Here is a 19796-nt window from a genome sequence, read left to right on the forward strand (position 1 = left end):
TTAATGAATAAGCCAGCAGTTCTATAGAATCAATCAGGCTGTACTTGATTTAGAAAAACTTCAAAAACCTGAAAATAAATGAAAGAAGTGGGAATTTGAATGCTGAGTGGATATTTCACACTATTCAAAAATCATTAAAATTTTCTTATTAATACCTGTCTTGTGGATACATGTTTTTATGAGTTTTATCTTTTAACGATACATATTACAATATTTACAGAAGAACTTATGTGAAACCTGGAATTTGCTTCATTGGACTCTGTGGAGAGGGTGAGGGTGGGATGATTTGGGAGAATGGCATTGAAACATGTATATTATCATTTGTGAAACGAATCACCAGTCCGGGTTCGATGCATCATACAGGATGCTCAGGGCTGGTGCACTGGGATGACCCAGAGGAATGATATGGGGATGGAGGTGGGAGGGGGATTCAAGATGGGGAACACATGTACACCCATGGCCGATTCATGTCAACGTATGGCAAAACCAATACAATAATATAAAGTAAAAAAAAAAAATTGTAATTAGCCTCCAATTAAATAAATTTAAAAATTTTAAATTTAAAAACTTTTAAAAAACATATAATAAAAGAGGAGGAGTGATGATAGCCTATAGATGAAATAAAAATGATCATGAGTTAATAACAGTTGAAGCTAAGTATGGGATGCATGGAAGTTCTGAAACCTTTCTCTCTACTGTAGTACATAATTTAATCTTTCTGCAATGAAAAGTAAAAAAAGATAATTTAAGTTGGCAGGAAGGTATATATCATGTCATTTTTTCAGTAAGTTTTTGACAATTGCTAAATTACTAAATATTTATATTTCGCTGAAATTCCATTAATAAGGGAATAATCAATACATATGCTTATCATAGCATTATTTACATACAAAATTTGGGGTAATCTAAAATTCCAAAATAATGATACGAGCAATTTATTGACACTTTATACACCAGGCATGATCTCAATTGCTTTGTGAAGTGTTTGTTAAATTTCCATGATAGACTTTCACGAAGAATTTCTAAATTTTTCACATATTACAGGTGACAAAACCATGGAACCGTGAGGTTGAATTACACAACAAGCATCACACAGTGTAGACTGCAGATGAGCCAGAATCTGAACACAGGCAGGTCTGGTACCAGAGTTCTACTATCGCTTCACTAAAATGCTCCAGTGATAGAATGAGCTAAATACACAGAAGCAATTCCACCAGATGGAATATACTGCAATCATTAAAATTGAATTATATAGGAATGACTATTAAAAATATTAGATAATATATTTGGAATTCTATTTGAAAATATACTCAGAAATCTAGAAAAATAAAAGCCAATCTAATCATTCAAAAACAACTACCAGAAAGAAAATCCAATTTTCTTGTAGTTCTTTTCTTTGCATTTAGTGTAGCTGAGAAATTCTGTCTATTCCATTTTATTAATATATTATGGAGTGCTAATAGTTGTGTAACTTTGTAAATATAGTAGAAAAAAACTGAATTGCACATTTTAAAAGTGTAAATTTTGGGTATGTAAATTACATCTCAATAATAATAAAAAGAGAAACACACAAAACAATAAAAAACCTTACATATTTGAATCCTATTACCACATTCTTGTTCAGGATGAAATTAGGGTCAAAATGTGTAAGTCACTAAACCAATATGACTGCCAGAGTTCTTATGTGTTAAATGCAATATTAATTCTTCCTTCATACCTTGGGTATAAGGAATAAATGCTGCAGTCCATAAGTACTAGCTAATTTGTGATTATTACTTGTTTATATCCAGATCAGAAACATAAAGAGGGTCAATAGATGGTGGTTCTAGGCCAGTCACTGGTCATGGACAAATGTCCTTAATTCCACCTTAGATATTTCCAAGACTTACATCCCCTAAAATATACATGGAAAGTTAGCATAGAAGCCTCCTCTCATAGAGAACAGCCTTGTCTAGGACCATCTTGGAGCTAAGGGTTCCCATTTCAATCCAAAGTCCCATTTCCCAGAGTCAACTGACATGGCTCAAAGATGTGGTTAGAAGGTTCATCTTACATACTTTGTAACTGCAGAATATAAAGGGAATCATTTCCTTAGATTTATGAGATGGGGATAAAGTTCACAAACAGTGAAATATGAAGCAAGCTGAAAAGGCTAACTATGTATTTGTCTATTTTTCTTATAGATCACACTAAAACGTGGGGAGAGAGCACAGCAGATATTTCAACAAATACAGTGAAAAGATGCAGTGGCATGGACAGAAGATAATGAATAGGAGTTGTTTCAGAGAAAGGAACCAATGGGAAATTAGACTAAATTTAGAGTGAGATGATCTATGAGATGTTTGAAAAATGTCTCTGGAGAAATGCATGGAGTTCTATAATTTTTCTTTATATTTTATTTTTCCCCAAATATACACTTGGTTATAGATCTTGTAAAATAGTGCTAGCAGATTTTAGGGACTTGGGCTTGATAGTGTTTATTGTGCATTTGCTTCTTCTAGCATGTAGAGCCAGTCTGAGGGTGGCATTCCAAATTTCAGGGGAAATTATTCCAGAGACTTCCACCAACGTTAAAACCCAGGAGCTCATATGAACAGTCTACCAACACAGGACATGCTTTAGTTCAATCTTCCATGCAGGCCTGCCACTCTGCTGGCCCTAAAATTTGTACCAGTAATTTTCTCCCAAGGAGCACAATGCTTTCCAGCAACAATAAGCAAATGATTCAAACTAACTGGGGAGGAGGTCAGAGTCAATGAAAGAAGAGCTTAAATTACAGTCTTTTAAAGAAAACATTGAGTGTTTTTTTTTTTTCCTATTATTTTTAAATTCTAAGAGTAAGTTGAATGAAATAAAACATTGTTTGTTACTGGTGCTTGAAAGATGTGTTTTCATGAACTGACAAGAATTATTTGTAATTCCTATCATTGTTTGTATGTAAATGGTGTTTCAAAGTGATTAAAACATTTTATTTTAATAGTTTAAATGCTGCTCTTGAACTAATGTTTACATTCTTTGTCCAACAATCTTTATTTTCCATCAATAGAATAAACTTTAGAAGATTCTGCAAAGATTGATAGTAGACCAAATCATTTGTCCTTCTAGTTGAAAAACAGTAGGTATTGATACTGAATCGTGAATTTTTATAGTTTGTAGTCAGTTTTAATTTATCTAGAGAATTTACACCATAAGCATCATTACTTGTTCAAAGCCTATAAAATTAATTTACAGGATTAGGAAAGAGTGTGGAAAGGTAGTAGGGCAGGGGTTTTGACGCCTGTGCTCCATTCTCAGCCCCTTAAGAACTAAATGTGAATCTTTGGGCAAGGCTTTTAAAGTACCAGACCCCACTCATGTCACCTGCAGAATTGAGAGATTTTATTTTTTTTAAATACATGATATGGATTTTATTAACTTCCCTATACTTTCCCTATTGTAAAAATGATTCATGATGGCTTCAAGGTCTCTAAAGGTGTTCCAGGGCTAGATTCTATCATTATTTGATCACATTTGTGGATGAAGAAATTGGAATTAGGAAAGTTAGTACAACAAAAATAACAGTCCACCTCTCCCAGTGCTCAGCTGGCTCTAGGCCACATCAAGTGTCTTTTCCTGTTACTATCTATCCTATTCAACTGTACTGCCAGTATCCACACACATGAAGGATGTGTATATGTAATTATGTTGAGAAGCAGTCCAGAGAGTCTGCAGAGAGGGAAATTGAGGGAGAGTAAATGAATGTTTGAGGACTCTTTAAGGGTATGAGTTTCCTGTGACATAACAACAATCTGTAGGCACTAAAACACAACCTGTGGGGAAAACATAAATTTCTGTTGTACCTTTTTTGCAAAAGGGTCCTTCATATGGTGAACTGGTGCAATCACAGAAGTATCCACTGTGCTTCTCCACACACTTGCCCCCATTGTGGCAGATGCTGCCATAACTGCTGCAATGGCCCGGGCATCCTGGCCGAACTCCAGACGTGACCTTTGCCCTCTCCTCCAGGTCCAGTTTCTGCCCATTCAAGTGTAAGGAGCGTATGCATCCTAGGAAGCCTTTTTGTCTTGATGATGTTCCCCCTGAGTGGTGAAAAATAAAAGGAGAAAAAATATAAGGTACAGTGATCACATTTTTGAGGTTTAATATCCCAAAACTGATAATAGTTAATTAGTAATCTGTTGGCATGATCTGTTGAACTTTTCTATTAAAGTTTCCAGTGAAAATTAGGAATTCAAAGAACCTGGGGAAAAGGTCATGTGTTTCCAGGCTGGAAAAAGTACTCTTCCACTCAAAAAATCAATCAAAAAATAAATAAAATAAAAAACTATAATTCATGTGGAATCCTCCACTTGACATGTTTAACATAGAAATTTCAGATGACTGGGCTCCTTGCAAATGAAATAAAATGTGTTCTTCCTCTAAAGTGATGTGAAAGTTGCTTAGTCGTGTCTGGCTCTTTGTGTCCCCATGGAATTCTCCAGGCCAAAATACTGGAGTGGGAAGCCTTTCCCATCTCCAGGGGACCTTCTCAACCCAGGGATTGAATCCAGGTCTCCTGCATTGCAGGAGGATTCTTTACCAACTGAGCTATCAGAGAAGCCCCGCTCTTTGCCTATAGCAGACATTTACCTGAAGGTGAATGCACAGAGTGGGACTGTCCCTCTGGCAATGTTAAAGCAAGCTGTTTGCTGCACTGAGTTAGAAAAGGCAACAGGCTTTGTAAAGCTTGGGCTTCCCCGGTGGTTCAAAGGGTAAAGAATCTGCCTATAATGCAGAAGATCTGGGTTTGGTCTCTGGGTGAGGAAGATCCCCTGGAGGAGGGCATGGTTACCACTCCACTATTCTTGCTTGGAGAATTCCATGGATAGAAGAGCCTGGTGGGCTACAGTCCATGGGGCCACAGAGGACATGACTGAGCAACTTCCACTTTGTAAAGGTTATGCAGCATTGTGTCAAGTACTATAAAGAGATGGATGTTAGGACCAGACAGACATGGAGTCAAACTCCATGCCAATAACCATTAGACCTAATGACCATAATGACCACATAATGACTGATTCCCCTAAGCCTCAGCTCCTTGATCTCTAAAATAAGAATCAGTATATTTCATGTGTATATTTACAAGGCTTTGTTAAGATTATGGAATATGCTACATCCTTAATCATTGTCCTTTTCTCTTGAGCCTCACAATGATAGAATTAGTAGACTGTGTATGTGTGCATGTATGTATGTGTGTATATATAAATCTCCCAGTGATTATCCCCAAATCATTATTTGGAAAATAAATTTCTTCTCCTAGAATGCAGAAAAGAATTGCAACCCAACTTTCTCCTTAGGGTACATCTTGAAAGCTTCAGAAAGAGTTGCAACACTTGTTGCAAATTAATCAGGAATAGAGGAGATTCAAAGTGACAGAGTGTTTTGTCACTGTTGGAAGCCTAGAATTCTACCAACCTAAACCAGAGGATATTAGAAAAATGTGTGCAGAGAGACAATAAGACAAGAATTAAGCCAAATTCCATCAGTAGATATTGATTTGGTGTTGGAAATTCTGGGAGAGTTAAGAGAGGATACAGAGTCAGCCTGTCCTTACAAAACACAAATTCTATTTCAAATTCAATGCTTAGGCCTAAAGCCCATAAAAGTGGAAAATGGAGGATACATTAAAGTCTCCAAGGTCTACAGAGTGTCTTAATGGAGAAAAGGTAAGTTGGAAAACAATGACAGTAATGATGTGGCATTTGTTTACTGTATAAATCATCTTTCCTTTCTGAGTCTCATTTATTTGTAGTCATTTATACTATAATTTCCTATTCTGTTGTTTTCCTCTATTTCTTTGCATTGATTGCTCAGGAAGGCTTTCTTATCTCTCCTTGCTATTCTTTGGAACTCTGCATTCAGATGCTTATATCTTTCCTTTCCTCCTTTACTTTTGGCTTCTCTTCTTTTCACAGCTATTTGTAAGGCCTCCTCAGACAGCCATTTTGCTTTTTTGCATTTCTTTTCCATGGGGATGGTCTTGGTCCCTGTCTCCTGTACAATGTCACGAACTTCCATCCAGAGTTCATCAGGCACTCTATCAGATCTAGTCCCTTAAATCTATTTCTCACTTCCACTGTATAATCATTAGGGATTTGATTTAGGCCATATCTGAATGGTCTGGTGGTTTTCCCTACTTTCTTCAATTTCAGTCTGAATTTGGCAATAAGGAGTTCATGATCTGAGCCACAGTCAGCTCCTGGTCTTGTTTTTGCTGACTGTATACAGCTTCTCCATCTTTGGCTGCAAAGAATACAGTCAATTTGATTTCGGTGTTGACCATCTGGTGATGTCCATGTGTAGAGTCTTCTCTTGTGTGGTTGGAAGAGGGTGTTTGCTATGACCAGTGCGTTCTCTTGGCAAAACTGTATTAGCCTTTGCCCTGCTTCATTTCGTGCTCCACGGCCAAATTTGCCTGTTACTCCAGGTGTTTCTTGACTTCCTACTTTTGCATTCCAGTCCCCTATAATGAAAAGGACATCTTTTTTGGGTGTTAGTACTAAAAGGTCTTGTAGGTCTTCATAGAACTGTTCAACTTCGGCTTCTTCAGCGTTACTGGTTGGGGCATAGACTTGGATTACTGTGATATTGAATGGTTTGCCTTGGAAACAAACAGAAATCATTCTGTTGTTTTTAAGATTGCATCCAAGTACTGCATTTCGGACTCTTTTGTTGACCATGATGGCTACTCCATTTCTTCTAAGGGATTCCTGCCCACAGTAGTAGATATAAAGGTCATCTGAGTTAAGTTCACCCATTCCAGTCCATTTTAGTTCACTGATTCCTAGAATGTCGACATTCACTCTTGCCATCTCCTGTTTGACCACTTCCAAATTGCCTTGATTCATGGACCTAACATTCCAGGTTCCTATGCAATATTGCTCTTTACAGCATCGGACCTTGCTTCTGGCATCCGTCACATCCACAACTGGGTATTTGTTTTGCTTTGGCTCCATCCCTTCATTATTTCTGGAGTTACTTCTCCACTGATCTCCAGTAGCATACTGGGCACCTACAGACCTAAGGAATTCCTCATTCACTATCCTATCATTTTGCCTTTTGATACTGTTCATGGGGTTCTCAAGGCAAGTATACTGAAGTGGTTTGTCATTCCCTTCTCCAGTGGACCACATTCTGTCAGATCTTTTCAAGAAAATTAGAGATTCCAAAGGAACATTTCATGCAAAGATGGGCTCGATAAAGGACAGAAATGGTATGGACCTAACAGAAGCAGAAGATATTAAGAAGAGGTGGCAAGAATACACAGAAGAACTATACAGAAAAGATCTTCAAGACCAAGATAATCACAATGGTGTGATCACTCACCTGGAGCCAGACATCTTGGGATGTGAAGTCAAGTGGGCCTTAGAGAGCATCACGACAAACAAAGCTAGTGGAGGTGATGGAATTCCAATTGAGCTATTTCAAATCTTGAAAGATGATGCTGTGAAAGTGCTGCACTCAATATGCCAGCAAATTTGGAAAACTCAGCAGTGGCCACAGGACTGGAAAAGGTCAGTCTTCATTCCAATCCCAAAGAAAGGGAATGCCAAAGAATGCTCAAACTACCGCACAATTGCACTCATCTCACACGCTAGTAAAGTCATGCTCAAAATTCTCCAAGCTAGGCTTCAGCAATATGTGAATCATGAACTTTCAGATGTTCAAGCAGGTTTTAGAAAAGGCAGAGGAACCAGAGATCAAATTGCCAACATCTGCTGGATTATGGAGAAAGCAAGAGAGTTCCAGAAAAACATCTATTTCTGCTTCATTGACTATGCCAAGGCCCTTGACTGTGTGGATCACAATAAACTGTGGAACATTCTGAAAGAGATGGGAATCCCAGACCACCTGACCTGTCTCTTGAGAAACCTGTATGCAGGTCAGGAAGCAACAGTTAGAACTGGACATGGAAAACAGACTGGTTCTAAATAGGAAAAGGTGTACGTCAAGGTTGTATATTGTCACCCTGCTTATTTAACTTATATGCACAGGACATCATGAGGAACACTGGGCTGGAAGAAGCACAAGCTGGAATCAAGATTGCCGGGAGAAATATCAAGAACCTCAGATATGCAGATGACACCACCCTTAGGGCAGAAAGTGAAGAGGAACTCAAAGGCCTCTTGATGAAAGTGAAAGAGGAGAGTGAAAAGGTTGGCTTGAAGCTCAACATTCAGAAAACGAAGATCATGGCATCTGGTCCCATCACTTCATGGGAAATGGATGGGGAAACAGTGGAAATTGTGTCAGACTTTATTTTTGGGGGCTCCAACATCACTGCAGATGCTGATTGCAGCCAGGAAATTCAAAGACGCTTACTCTTTGGAAGGAAAGTTATGACCAGCCTAGATAGCATATTAGAAAGCAGAGACATTACTTTGCCAACCAAGGTCCGTCTAGTCAAGGCTATGGTTTTTCCCGTGGTCATGTATCGATGTGAGAGTTGGACTGTGAAGAAAGCTGATCGCCGAAGAATTGATGCTTTTGAACTGTGGTGCTGGAGAAGACTCTTGAGAGTCCCTTGGACTGCAAGGAGATCCAACCAGTCCATCCTAAAGGAGATCAATCCTGGGTGTTCATTGGAAGTACTGATGCTAAAGCTGAAACTGCAATACTTTACCTCATGCGACGAGTTGACTCACTGGAAAAGACTCTGATGCTGGGAAAGGTTGGGGGCGGGAGGAGAAGGGGACGACTGAGAATGAGATGGCTGGATGGCATCACCGACTCGATGGACATGAGTTTGAGTGTACTCCGGGAGTTGGTGATGAACAGGGAGGCCTGGCGTGCTGTGGTTCATGGGGTCACTAAGAGTCGGACACGACTGAGCGACTGAACTGAACTGAACTGATGCTATAATTTTATTAAATCCTGGTCCAGCAAATGACCTGATAAAAATATATTCATATCAAGGTGAATACAAATGTGAATTCTAAATATGTTATCTCTGACCAGGAATTTCACAATAAATAAAGAAACAATGCTGTAAGTTAAATAAATGAATATATAATGTGAAAGAAAAAATCTGTCAGCCTGGTAGGGTGGACAAGATGTTAATTAACAATAGGGTTGAGGGACTTCCTTGGTGGTTCAGTGGCTAAGATTCCCAGCTCCCATTCAGGGATACAGAGTTCAATCCCTGGTTAGGGAACTAGATTCCACATGCTGCAACTAAGACCTGGTGCAGCAATATAAACAAATAAAAATAAATACATAAAAAATATTTTCAAAAAGCAAAAGGGTTGGAAGTAGGGATAATTCTGCCATCTCTGAATCACACCAGGTTATCAGATCCATAAATATATGTACAGTATTCACTGGCTGCTTCTGCAAGATTGAGACAAAATGTTTCTAAAGAATTAATCTAGTGTTTTATTCTGAAGGAATGATAGAACTCCACTCTGTTTTCAGTTCTGATAAGTGATACCCAAGCAGGCCAGAAGGTCAAACCCAAATTGCTTTCTCCTGTCTGTCTCAATTTTAGTGAGTAAATCTCCTTTTAACCACAAGATAAATCAATTATAAACACAAGCAGATCATGAAGAAATGTTCATTATTTCTTTCCTAGAGATGGTGTAGAATAAAGAGAGGAGAATTTATGTAGGCAAGTGTTTTATTTTTCCCCTTAACTTTGTAGTCACTCCCTGTGGTGGATTTGTATAACTCTTCATATATCTTGTTAGTGGCATTTTTCTTCTAAGCAGAGGTGGAGAATGCAAGATCTATTACGCATTTGCTTGTGTGTGACTTAGTCAACACGTTTATAAATGAAGAAGTGGCTAGGGTGGTGTTTCTAGCAGAAATAACACTCCTTGGTGTTTGAGACATATAAAGTACGGTGAGAATGACCCCAAATGAGGCGTCATTTCAATTGCAGATGCTGCTAAAACACAGTGACACAATGAATATGAACCAAATTGCACAACGAATTAATTTCCATTTTCGCCTGGCTGCTTTTTATTCTTTACAAGGGAGAAAAACTAGAGGTTAGGCTCCTTTTTCTTATGGAGAGGTAATATTGTAGACTAAGAGTGCTTCAAGAAAGATGCTCTCCACCCACATAGTCATGCCCAATCAGGTGGTAAGCATGCTCTCTTTTCTGACAAGGTCACCTATTTTGCATTGTGTTGGTGGAGGTGTGAATCTTCCCTGAAACTTGAATACTGTACAGAAAATGCTGCCACCATCTTAACTCCCCTTTCTCACTTACAGTCCTTCTCCCTCAGTCCTGTCCTATTCATCTGCACCCTTAATTATCTTTGGATCAATCAGCATCTCTCCACAGTAAGAGCCACAGTTTTGAATTCTTCTCACCCTCACTTTAATTCCTTAAACTGAGAAAAGCTGGGACCTGGGATGATCATTTGGTGCAGTGCTTGCACCTGGAGAAATGTTTCCTCGAGGAACAAAATACAAAGAAACTGTAAGGGACTGAAAATAACTATGTGTGTTCACAACTGGGGCAAACTATGGATGTGGGTGTGTGCTCAGTTGCGCAGTTGGGTCTGACTATTTGTGACCCCATGGACTATAGCCCATCAAGCTTCTCTGTCTATGGAATTCTCCAGGCAAGAATAATGAAATGGGTTGCCATTTCCCGCTCCAAATTTATGGACAACAAGATAAAAAATAAAAAAAAAGAACCCAACTCCCACTTCTGAAGAGTCAGAACAGGGTACTGTGCATGCCCCCTGCACACAACACCATCTATTCAGTTCAGTCACTCCATTGTGTCTGATTCTTTGTGACCCCGATGGACTGCAGCACGCCAGGCTTCCCTGTCCTTCACTATCCCCCAAAGTTTGCTCAAACTCGTGTCCATTGAGTCAATGATACCATCTCATCCTTTGTCACCCCCTTTTCCTCTTGCCCTCAGTATTTCCCAGAATCAAGCGCTTTTCCTATGAATCAGCTCTTGGCATCAAGAGGCAAAAAAGTATTGGAGCTTCAGCTTCAGCCTCAGTCCTTCTAGTGAATATTCAGGACTGATTCTACCTAAACCATCCCTCTGGCCTGATTCCTGGACCTGCCCCTACCCTCACCACGTATCAGAAATCAGTTAGATCCCTACTCAGAAAGCAAGCAAGGGAACATATTACTTGTTCTCAATCTCTCCTGCTATAGCAGGAGACCCAATGAAGACTTGCTTAAATTTCTTGTGGGTGCCGTGCTCAGTCACTTCAGTCATGTCCCACTCTTTGTGACCCTATAGATAGATACACATTACTAGATAACCAACAAGGTCCTGCTGTATAGCACAGGGAAGTACACTCAATATTTTGTAATGACCTATACCAGAAAAGGATCTGAAAAAAATATGTATGTGTATAACTGATCACTGCTGTACACCTGAAATTTACACAACTTTGTAAATCAACTATACTTCAACTTAAAAACAAAAAAGACCATACCCTTATTTTGGCACTGGGCTTGGCCCAGAGTAAATAAATAAATAAACATGAATAATTTTAAAAATTCTAGTAAGTCTTCCATTGAAAAATCTGAAGACCTGTTAACAAAAAAGCTACTTCCCTGCTTGATAAAGCTCAGCTGCCCTGGGATCAGTTCTTTTATGACAGCCCTGTTCCCTACCAGGACAATTTCGTTCTTTCAGACTACCTTTCTGGCCCTTGAAGGTGTTTGAATTTTCAACTTTTTCTCTCATATATTTTTATCTTATTTATCTTCTTGCCTAGAATTTACTATAAATTTGGGAGAAGAACAACAAGAAACATAGCAATAAAAATAAGTTATTCTTAAAGTAGCTGAGAATTATGTTTCTGAGGCTTGCACTTAGTCTAGATTAAGCAAGGTGTTTAAGAATCAAAACAATGCTTCTAATTCTAAAAAACATTCAAACATACTTACTATATGCTAGAAACTATATAATTAACTCATCTAATATTCATTTGGAAAGAAGAAATTCTTCATATTATTCACATTACAGAGTTGAGGAAACTCAGTGACAGAGAAATTGCTTTGGCCAAAGTCAAGATTCAATTCCAGAGCCAGGAGTCAGACTGGGAATCTCTTGACCTTCAACGCCTGGTTCAAAGCCCTAAAAATTCTAAAATGAGCTATTTGATTAGACTGTTTTTAAATGGAGCGGGGATGTATAGTCCTTCCTCCCCCGCCCCATGTCCTCTGCCTGCCTTTGTCTGTAGAAAAACCTTAATCACAGAATAAATTTAATCAGAGAAGTGAGAAGATGCAGAAAGAAAGGAAAGCAGTCAAACAGGACAAAATAATAGTTTATCCACTAAACAAGGACCTTTAGTTCCTTCTCAAGGTTTATGATAATATTCTGAGCCATCCCCTATGAGCTGTCTTGTACATACTGAAACCCCCACCAGCTGGAAATTTACTACATAATGACCACAATGTGGCCATTACATAAGTTATCACAATTTGGAGAACTGGGCCCAAAGAAATAGGAACAAATCCACCCAGAACTGAAGATAATCGTACCCAAAGCAATCAAGATGATGCTAATCAGACCTCTACATGACCAATTTCAAATGACTGTCAGAACTGACAGCTGTTTTTGCATGTAGCCCCCTCCCTCTGCCTATACACCCCTGAACCTCCCCTTTAAAAGTTGTTGAGCACTGACTGTCACTTTGGACGGCAGTCTGCCCTCTCTCCAATTTGGCAACCTCCAAAATAAAGAATACTTTCCTTTCTACCAACTTTCCTCTCCAGTGTTGACTTTCAAGTAGTGAGCAGCCAGACCCCACTTTTGGTAACAGTTTGGGTCAGTACTGCAAATAAGTGCTGCTTCCACTTTCTTCTCATCTCTTCCGTGGATTCTCCCACTAAGTAATATACACATGTGCATTTATTCTCTCTTCCATATCAGTCTTCTGGACAGCCTAAACTATTAGTTCACCAGCCTACATAGAATCAATTTTATATGAATCTCTTCTGTTGGCCCTCGGTATCAAGTGTCTTCATTATGATGATGTTTCCTTGGACTGAGTATGAATCAACTCTTAAAAAGGTTACCATCATCATTCTAAATATGTCTTAGAAAATCACCCTGTGTCAGCTCAACAAATGCTCATTGCTTTCAGAGAAACATCTCAATTCCTTGTGCCCTTCCTGAACAAGAGTCTGTGTTTCTCTCGTGTGTGCCTGCAGTCTGGATCACACACATTCAAACAAAACTCCTTTGCTGAGGACCTTTTTTCCTGGAACAACATTGAATGCATCATGTCAGGGTCCTGTTTCACAAAAATACTCAGTGGCATACTGTCCCTCTCACAATTTCTCTCTCCCTTGAACTTGGAGCAGCTGTTATCTATATAAATTACTTTGCCTAAAGTCAAGAGTTGAGTGAAGTGCAGATGCATTGCTACCCAGATTTCAAATTCTACAGTAGCAGCAGGTTTAGCATGTACTTGTTGCTGCTGCTGCTAAGTCACTTCAGTCGTGTCCGACTCTGTGTGACCCCATAGACAGAAGCCCACCAGGCTCCCCCGTCCCTGGGATTCTCCAGGCAAGAACACTGGAGTGGGTTGCCATTTCCTTCTCCAATGCATGAAAGTGAAAAGTGAAAGTGAGGTCGCTCAGTCGTGTCTGACCCTTAGCGACCCCACGGACTGCAGCCCACCAGGCTCCTCCGTCCATGGGATTTTCTAGGCAAGAGTACTGGAGTACAGAACAAAACAAATGTGCTAACCATCAGTGACTTTTTCTTTTGTTCCTGCCCTTTCAATTTGGGCAGAATTTGGGTACCAGAAGGAAATCCCTGTGGACGTTTTAATTCCAAAATGTCATTTCCTTAAGGATAAGGCATGTGTCTGTTTACCTTGTGCTAGATACAGAGATTGCTTGCTTAGGAATCTTATTTCATACACTATGAAATAATGCAGGTGGCACTAACTGGACATCTACAAAGTAAAATGGGGATTTTGTTATTGCTATTTTTCAGTCACTCAGTCATGTCTGACTCTTTGTGACTTCATGGATTCAAGTGTGCAAGGCTTCCCTGTCCTTCACTATCTCCCAGAGTTTGTTCAAACGCATGTCCATAGAATCGGTAATTCAATCCAACCATCTCGTACTCTGTTGTCCCTTTCTCCTCCTGCCTTCAATCTTTCCCAGCATCAGGGTTTTCCTATGGGTCGGCTCTTGGAATTAGGGGGCCAAAGTATTGGAGCTTCAGCATCAGTCCTTTCAAAGAATATTCAGGGCTGATTTCCTTTGGGATGGACTGGTTGGATTTCCTTGCATTCCAAGGGACTCTCAAGAATCTTCTACAACACCACAGTTCAAAAGCATCTATTCTTTGGTGCTCAGCTATCTTTATAGTCCAACTCTCACATCCATACATGACTACTGGAAAAACCATAGCTTTCACTAGATGAACCTTTGTTAAAGCAAATAAATGTCTCTGCTTTTTAATATGCTGTCTAGATTGATTATAACTTTTCTTCCAAGGATTAAGCGTCTTTTAATTGCAAGGTTTCAGTCACCATCTGCAGTGATTTTGGAGCCCCCCAAAATAAAGTCTCTCACTGTTTCCCAATCTATTTGCCATAAAGTGATGAGAAGAGCTGACTCATTTGAAAACACCCTGATGCTAGGAAAGATTGAAGGCAGGAGGAGAAGGGGACAGAGATAGTTGTATGGCATCACCAACTCAATGGACATGAGTTTGTGTAAGCTCTGGAAATTAGTGATGGAAAGGGAGGCCTAGCGTGCTGTAGTCCATGTGGTCGCAAAGACTTGGACACAACTGAGCAACTGAACTAAACTGAATTGATGGGACCAGATGCCATGATCTTAGTTTTCTGAATATTGAGTTTCAAGCCAGTTTTCACTCTCCTCTTTCACTTTCATCAGGAGGCTCCTTAGTTCTTTTTAGCTTTCTGCCATAAGGGTGGTGTCATCTGCATATCTGAGGTTATTGATATTTCTCCCGGCAATCTTGATTCCAGCTTGTGTTTCTTCCAGCCCAGCATTTCTCGTGATGTACCCTACATACAAGTTAAATAAGCAGGGTGACAATACACAGCTTTGATGTACTCCTTTCCCAATTTGGAACCAGTCTTTTGTTCCATGTCCAGTTCAAACTGTTGCTTCCTGACCTGCATACAGGTTTCTCAGGAGGCAGGTCAGGGGGTCTGGTATTCCCATTTCGTTCAGAATTTTCCACAGTTTGTCATGACCCACACAGTCAATGTCTTGGCATAGTTAATAAACCAGAAATAGATGCTTTTTCTGGAGCTCTCTTGTTTTTCCATGATCCATCGAATGTTGGCAATTTGATCTCTGGTTCCTCTGCCTTTACAAAATCCAGCTTGAACATTTGGAGCTCACAGTTCATGTACTGTTGAAGCCTGGCGTGGAGGATTTTGAGCATTACTTAGCATGTGAGATGAGTGCAATTGTGCGGTAGTTTGAGCGTTCTTTGGCATTGCCTTTCTTTGGGATTGGAATGAAAACTGACCTTTTCCAGTCCTGTGGCCACTGCTGCATTTTCCAAATTTGCTGGCATATTGACTGCAACACTTTCACAGCATCATCTTTTAGGATTTGAAATAGCTCCACTGGAATTCCATCACCTCCACTAGCTTTGTTCGTAGTGGTGCTTCCTAAGGGTCACCTGACTTCTCATTCTAGGATGTCTGGCTCTAGGTGAGTAATCATACCATTGTGATTATCTGGGTTGTGAAGATCTTTTTTGTATAGTTCTTCTGTGTATTCTTGCAAATTCTTCTTAATATCTTCTGCTTCTGTTAGGTCCCTACAATTTCTGTCATTTATTGTGCCCATCTTTGCATGAAATATTCCCTTGGTGTCTCTGATTTTCTTGAAGAGATCTCTAGTCTTTCCGATTCTATTGTTTTCCTCTATTTCTTTGCATTGATCACTGAGGAAGGCTTTCTTATCTCTCCTTGCTATTCTTTGGGACTCTGCATTCAAATGGGTATACCTTTCCATTTCTCCTTTGCTTTTCACCTCTCTTCTTTTCACCACTATTTGTAAGGCTTCCTCAGACAGCCATTTTGCTTTTTTTGCATTTCTTTTCTATGTGGATGGTCTTGATCCCCATCTCCTGTACAATGTCATGAACCTCCATCCATAGTTCTTCAGGCACTCTGCCTATCAGATATAATCCCTTGAATCTATTTGTCACTTCCTCTGTGTAATCCATGTCTGTTAGCTCCTTACTGTTTCTATCCTTTATTATGCCCATCTTTGCATGATATGTTCCCTTGGTATCTCTAATTTCTTGAAGAAATCTAGTCTTTCTCATCTATTCTTCTCTATTTCTTTATATTGTTCTCTTAAGAAGGCTTTCTTATCTCTCCTTGCTATTCTTTAGAACTCTGCATTTAGTTGGGTGTATATTTTCCTTTCTCCTTTGCTTTTACTTTTCTTCTTTTCTCAGCTATTTATCAGGCCTCCTCAGACAACCATTTGCCTTATTTCTTCTTTCTTGGGGATGGTTTTGATCTTCCCCTCCTGTACAGAGTTATGAACCTCCATCCTTAGTTCTAGTTCCCAAAATAAAAATGGCAAGCTAATACAATCAAAATAAACATATAGGAATGTGGTTGGGTATAAATATCAATATACAAAATCAATAATGTTCCTATAGAGCAATAATAACCAATTAGACCATGTGATAACAAGAAAAGAATCCTATTCATCAACAAAAGCAGCAAAACATCTAGAAATTAATATCAATGACTGTAAAAAGGAAAATTAAAAAATTTACCTTGACTCATTTAGCATAGATGGAACATGCTTTGATATAATTTAGCAATGTATAGTTATTCTCTTTAATGCAATAAAATCCCAGAGAATAATACAAGAAAAATTATTTTCATATAACATAAAAAGCTAATTCTAAGAACCATAGAGAAAATAATTATTAATAGTTAACAGAGTGTTAAGAAAAGGAATCAGCTGTCCTTGTTGGGGGGGGCAGAGAGGGATGTTCTGTTCAATATTAAAATATACCCTATAAGTGTGATGTTGAAACAGGACCTGGAAAGAAAACTACATAAATAAAACAGAGCAGGAAACTCCAAAACATATTTTTCTTTCTTTTTTTTCAATATCTTTTTAATTTTTTTAAACATCAAAAACATTTGCATTGGAATATATGCAATTAACAATGTTGTGATATTTTCAGGTGAACTGTGAAGGGACTCAGCCGTACATATACATGTCCATTTCCCCCCAAGCCCCCACCCATCCAAGCTGGCACATAACATTGAGCAGAGTTACATGTGCTATACAGTATGTTTATGTTGGTTATCCATTTCAGAAACACATTCTGTATATAGAGAGATTTCATACCTTATTTTATATATATATATATATATATATTGGAATTCTAAGTAGCTTGGGAGAAAAAGAACTATGAAATAAATGGAGATAGAAATAATATTTTGGAAAACAAAGTTACAATACTACCTCAAAAACATCAAACAATTTCCAAGTGCAATAAAGACATAAAAATAGTAGCAAACAAAACAATTACATAAACAAAAACTAAAAATATTAGTAAAATACAATATAGCAGTTTGAAATCATATGCGATTTATACTGACATTCTATGTTTCCCATGAAGGAAACACCACGCATTATTATTATTTGTGTATTTAAGCAGAACTTTCCTGGTGGCTCAGACGGTAAAGTGTCTATCAATGTGGGAGACCTGGGTTCGATCCCTGGGTTGGGGAGATTGCCTGGAGAAGGAAATGGCAGCCCACTCCAGTACTCTTGCCTGGAAAATCCCATGGATGGAGGAGCCAAGTACAGGCTACTGTCCACGGGGTCGCAAAGAGTCGGACACGACTGAGCGATTTCACTATTATTATGTATCCCATGGTATATATTAAGCAAAAATGAAAAAAAAAAACAAAACTAGCAAGCACACTGTGGTATAACACACGTAAGTATACTGCTTATGTATAAAAGAAAAAAAAAAGTGAAAATACTGAAAGTGTTCATTAGTCAGTTGTGTCTGTTTGCAACCCCATGACTGTAGTCTGCCAGGCTATTCTGTCCATGGAATTCTCTAGGCAAGAATACTAGAGTGGGTTGTCATTCCCTTAGCCAGTGGATCTTCCCAACACAGAATGTAACCCAGGTCTCCTGCATAGCAGGCAGATTCTTTACTGTTTGAGCCAGCAGGGAAGCCTTGCTTATGTAAACACACAAATAATACTGCATGGTGTTCCCTTCGTGTACTTAAATGTATGTGTCTACCTCTAATGAGGCCAGGACAGTGTCACAATGGCCTAATATCAGTTGTCTCTAGGAAGAGCACTAGGATTATTATTGAATAATTTTATAGCAAACGTATTTGTGTACTGACTGAATAATTTAAAATAAATTTTCATTTATTATGTGTATTATGCATAATGAATCTGATCTTTTTTGAGTAATTTAAAAATTATTTATTTCAAGTTTCAAAAAAAAAAAAACCACCTTGCTATATCTAGAATCATGTATATCTGTAAAAATCCTTTATTAATCTATGTGTTATTTAGACATTAGCAAACTTCTTTCCCAGAATCAGCATGTTTGTGCCTGGAGTGTGGATTGGAGTGTATATGTAATATTCATTTTGGTTTTCTGTAAAGGTTTTTCGTTTTTTTTTTCCCCAAGACCACAAGCCAAAAATAAGCATTTGCCTTCTTTTTAGCAGAACGGTGACAGGGCACAAGATTTTGCCCAGTAGAGTGGTATATGGATACTGCATGGAAATCCCCATGTAGTTATTATTTATAATTCAGGGTAAGAAGAAGGAAACAAGCAAGCACTTGAATTATTCCTGTTTCTGTTGCCCACAGAATTGCGGAGCAGCAGCGACAACTCCCACCACAGTTCTAGGTGGTTGATTTAGTGGTCCAACTGTCTTCCCAAAGAATTCTCTGAAGTACTGTTTGCATCTCATCTGGAGACACCCCTGAGAGAACATCATTTGATGGGGCAAGCATCTGCAGCAACACGGATGGACTTGGAGATTTTCATACCAAGTGAGGTAAGTCAGAGAGAGAAGGACAGATACCCTATGATATCACCGATACATGGAGTTTGAAAAAAATGACAGAAATGAGCTTATTTAAAAAACAAAAATAGACACACAGACCAGGAAACGAAATTATGGTTACCATGGGGGGCAGGGGGGAGGAATAAATTAGGAGGTTGGGATTAACATATACACACTACCCTATGTAAAACTGGAGAAGGGCATGGCAACCCACTCCAGTATTCCTCCCTGGAGAATTCCATGGACAGGGGAGCTGGGCTGGCTGTGGTCCATAGGGTTGCAAAGAGTTGGACAAAACTGAGTGACTGACTAAACGACAACAGCGATATGTAAAATAGATAACCAACAAGAACCTACTGTGTAGCACAAGGAACTCTACTCAGTACAGTGTAATAATCTACGTGGGAAAAGAATCTAAAAACAGAGTGGACATGTGTATATGTATAACTGAATCACTTTGCTGTACACCTGAAAATAACACAAAATTGTCTATCAACTACACATGTCAATGTATGGCAAACCAACCAATATAATATTGTAAAATAATCAGCCTCCAATAAAAAATAAATAAATAAAAATTTAAAAATATATATATATAATAAATTTAAATTAAAAAAGTAAAAAATGTTCTCTCAAATGATTTTAAAAAGAAGATGATGAGGCAGGAAAGTCCACCATAATCCTAATCAGAGTCTGGAATGGCAACATGAGCCATTTTGACTAAAATGATCATCTC

General features: G+C 38.7%; 1 protein-coding gene across 2 annotated transcripts in view; it reads right to left on the reverse strand.

The window, feature by feature from the left end:
* The window catches only part of CNTNAP5 (contactin associated protein family member 5), a 1080786-nt gene that overhangs the window by 142793 nt on the left and 918197 nt on the right, over positions 1-19796 (reverse strand). For both annotated transcript variants that reach the window (XM_055397661.2, XM_088842198.1), the window contains exon 18: positions 3840-4079. In XM_055397661.2, the coding sequence (XP_055253636.2) occupies positions 3840-4079 (240 nt within the window). The remainder of the gene's footprint in view (positions 1-3839; positions 4080-19796) is intronic.

The sequence above is a fragment of the Moschus berezovskii genome, chromosome 2 (genome assembly GCF_049115385.1).
Source record: "Moschus berezovskii isolate FMDL1 chromosome 2, NW_MosBer_1.0, whole genome shotgun sequence".
In the NCBI taxonomy this organism is placed as follows: Eukaryota; Metazoa; Chordata; class Mammalia; order Artiodactyla; family Moschidae; genus Moschus; species Moschus berezovskii.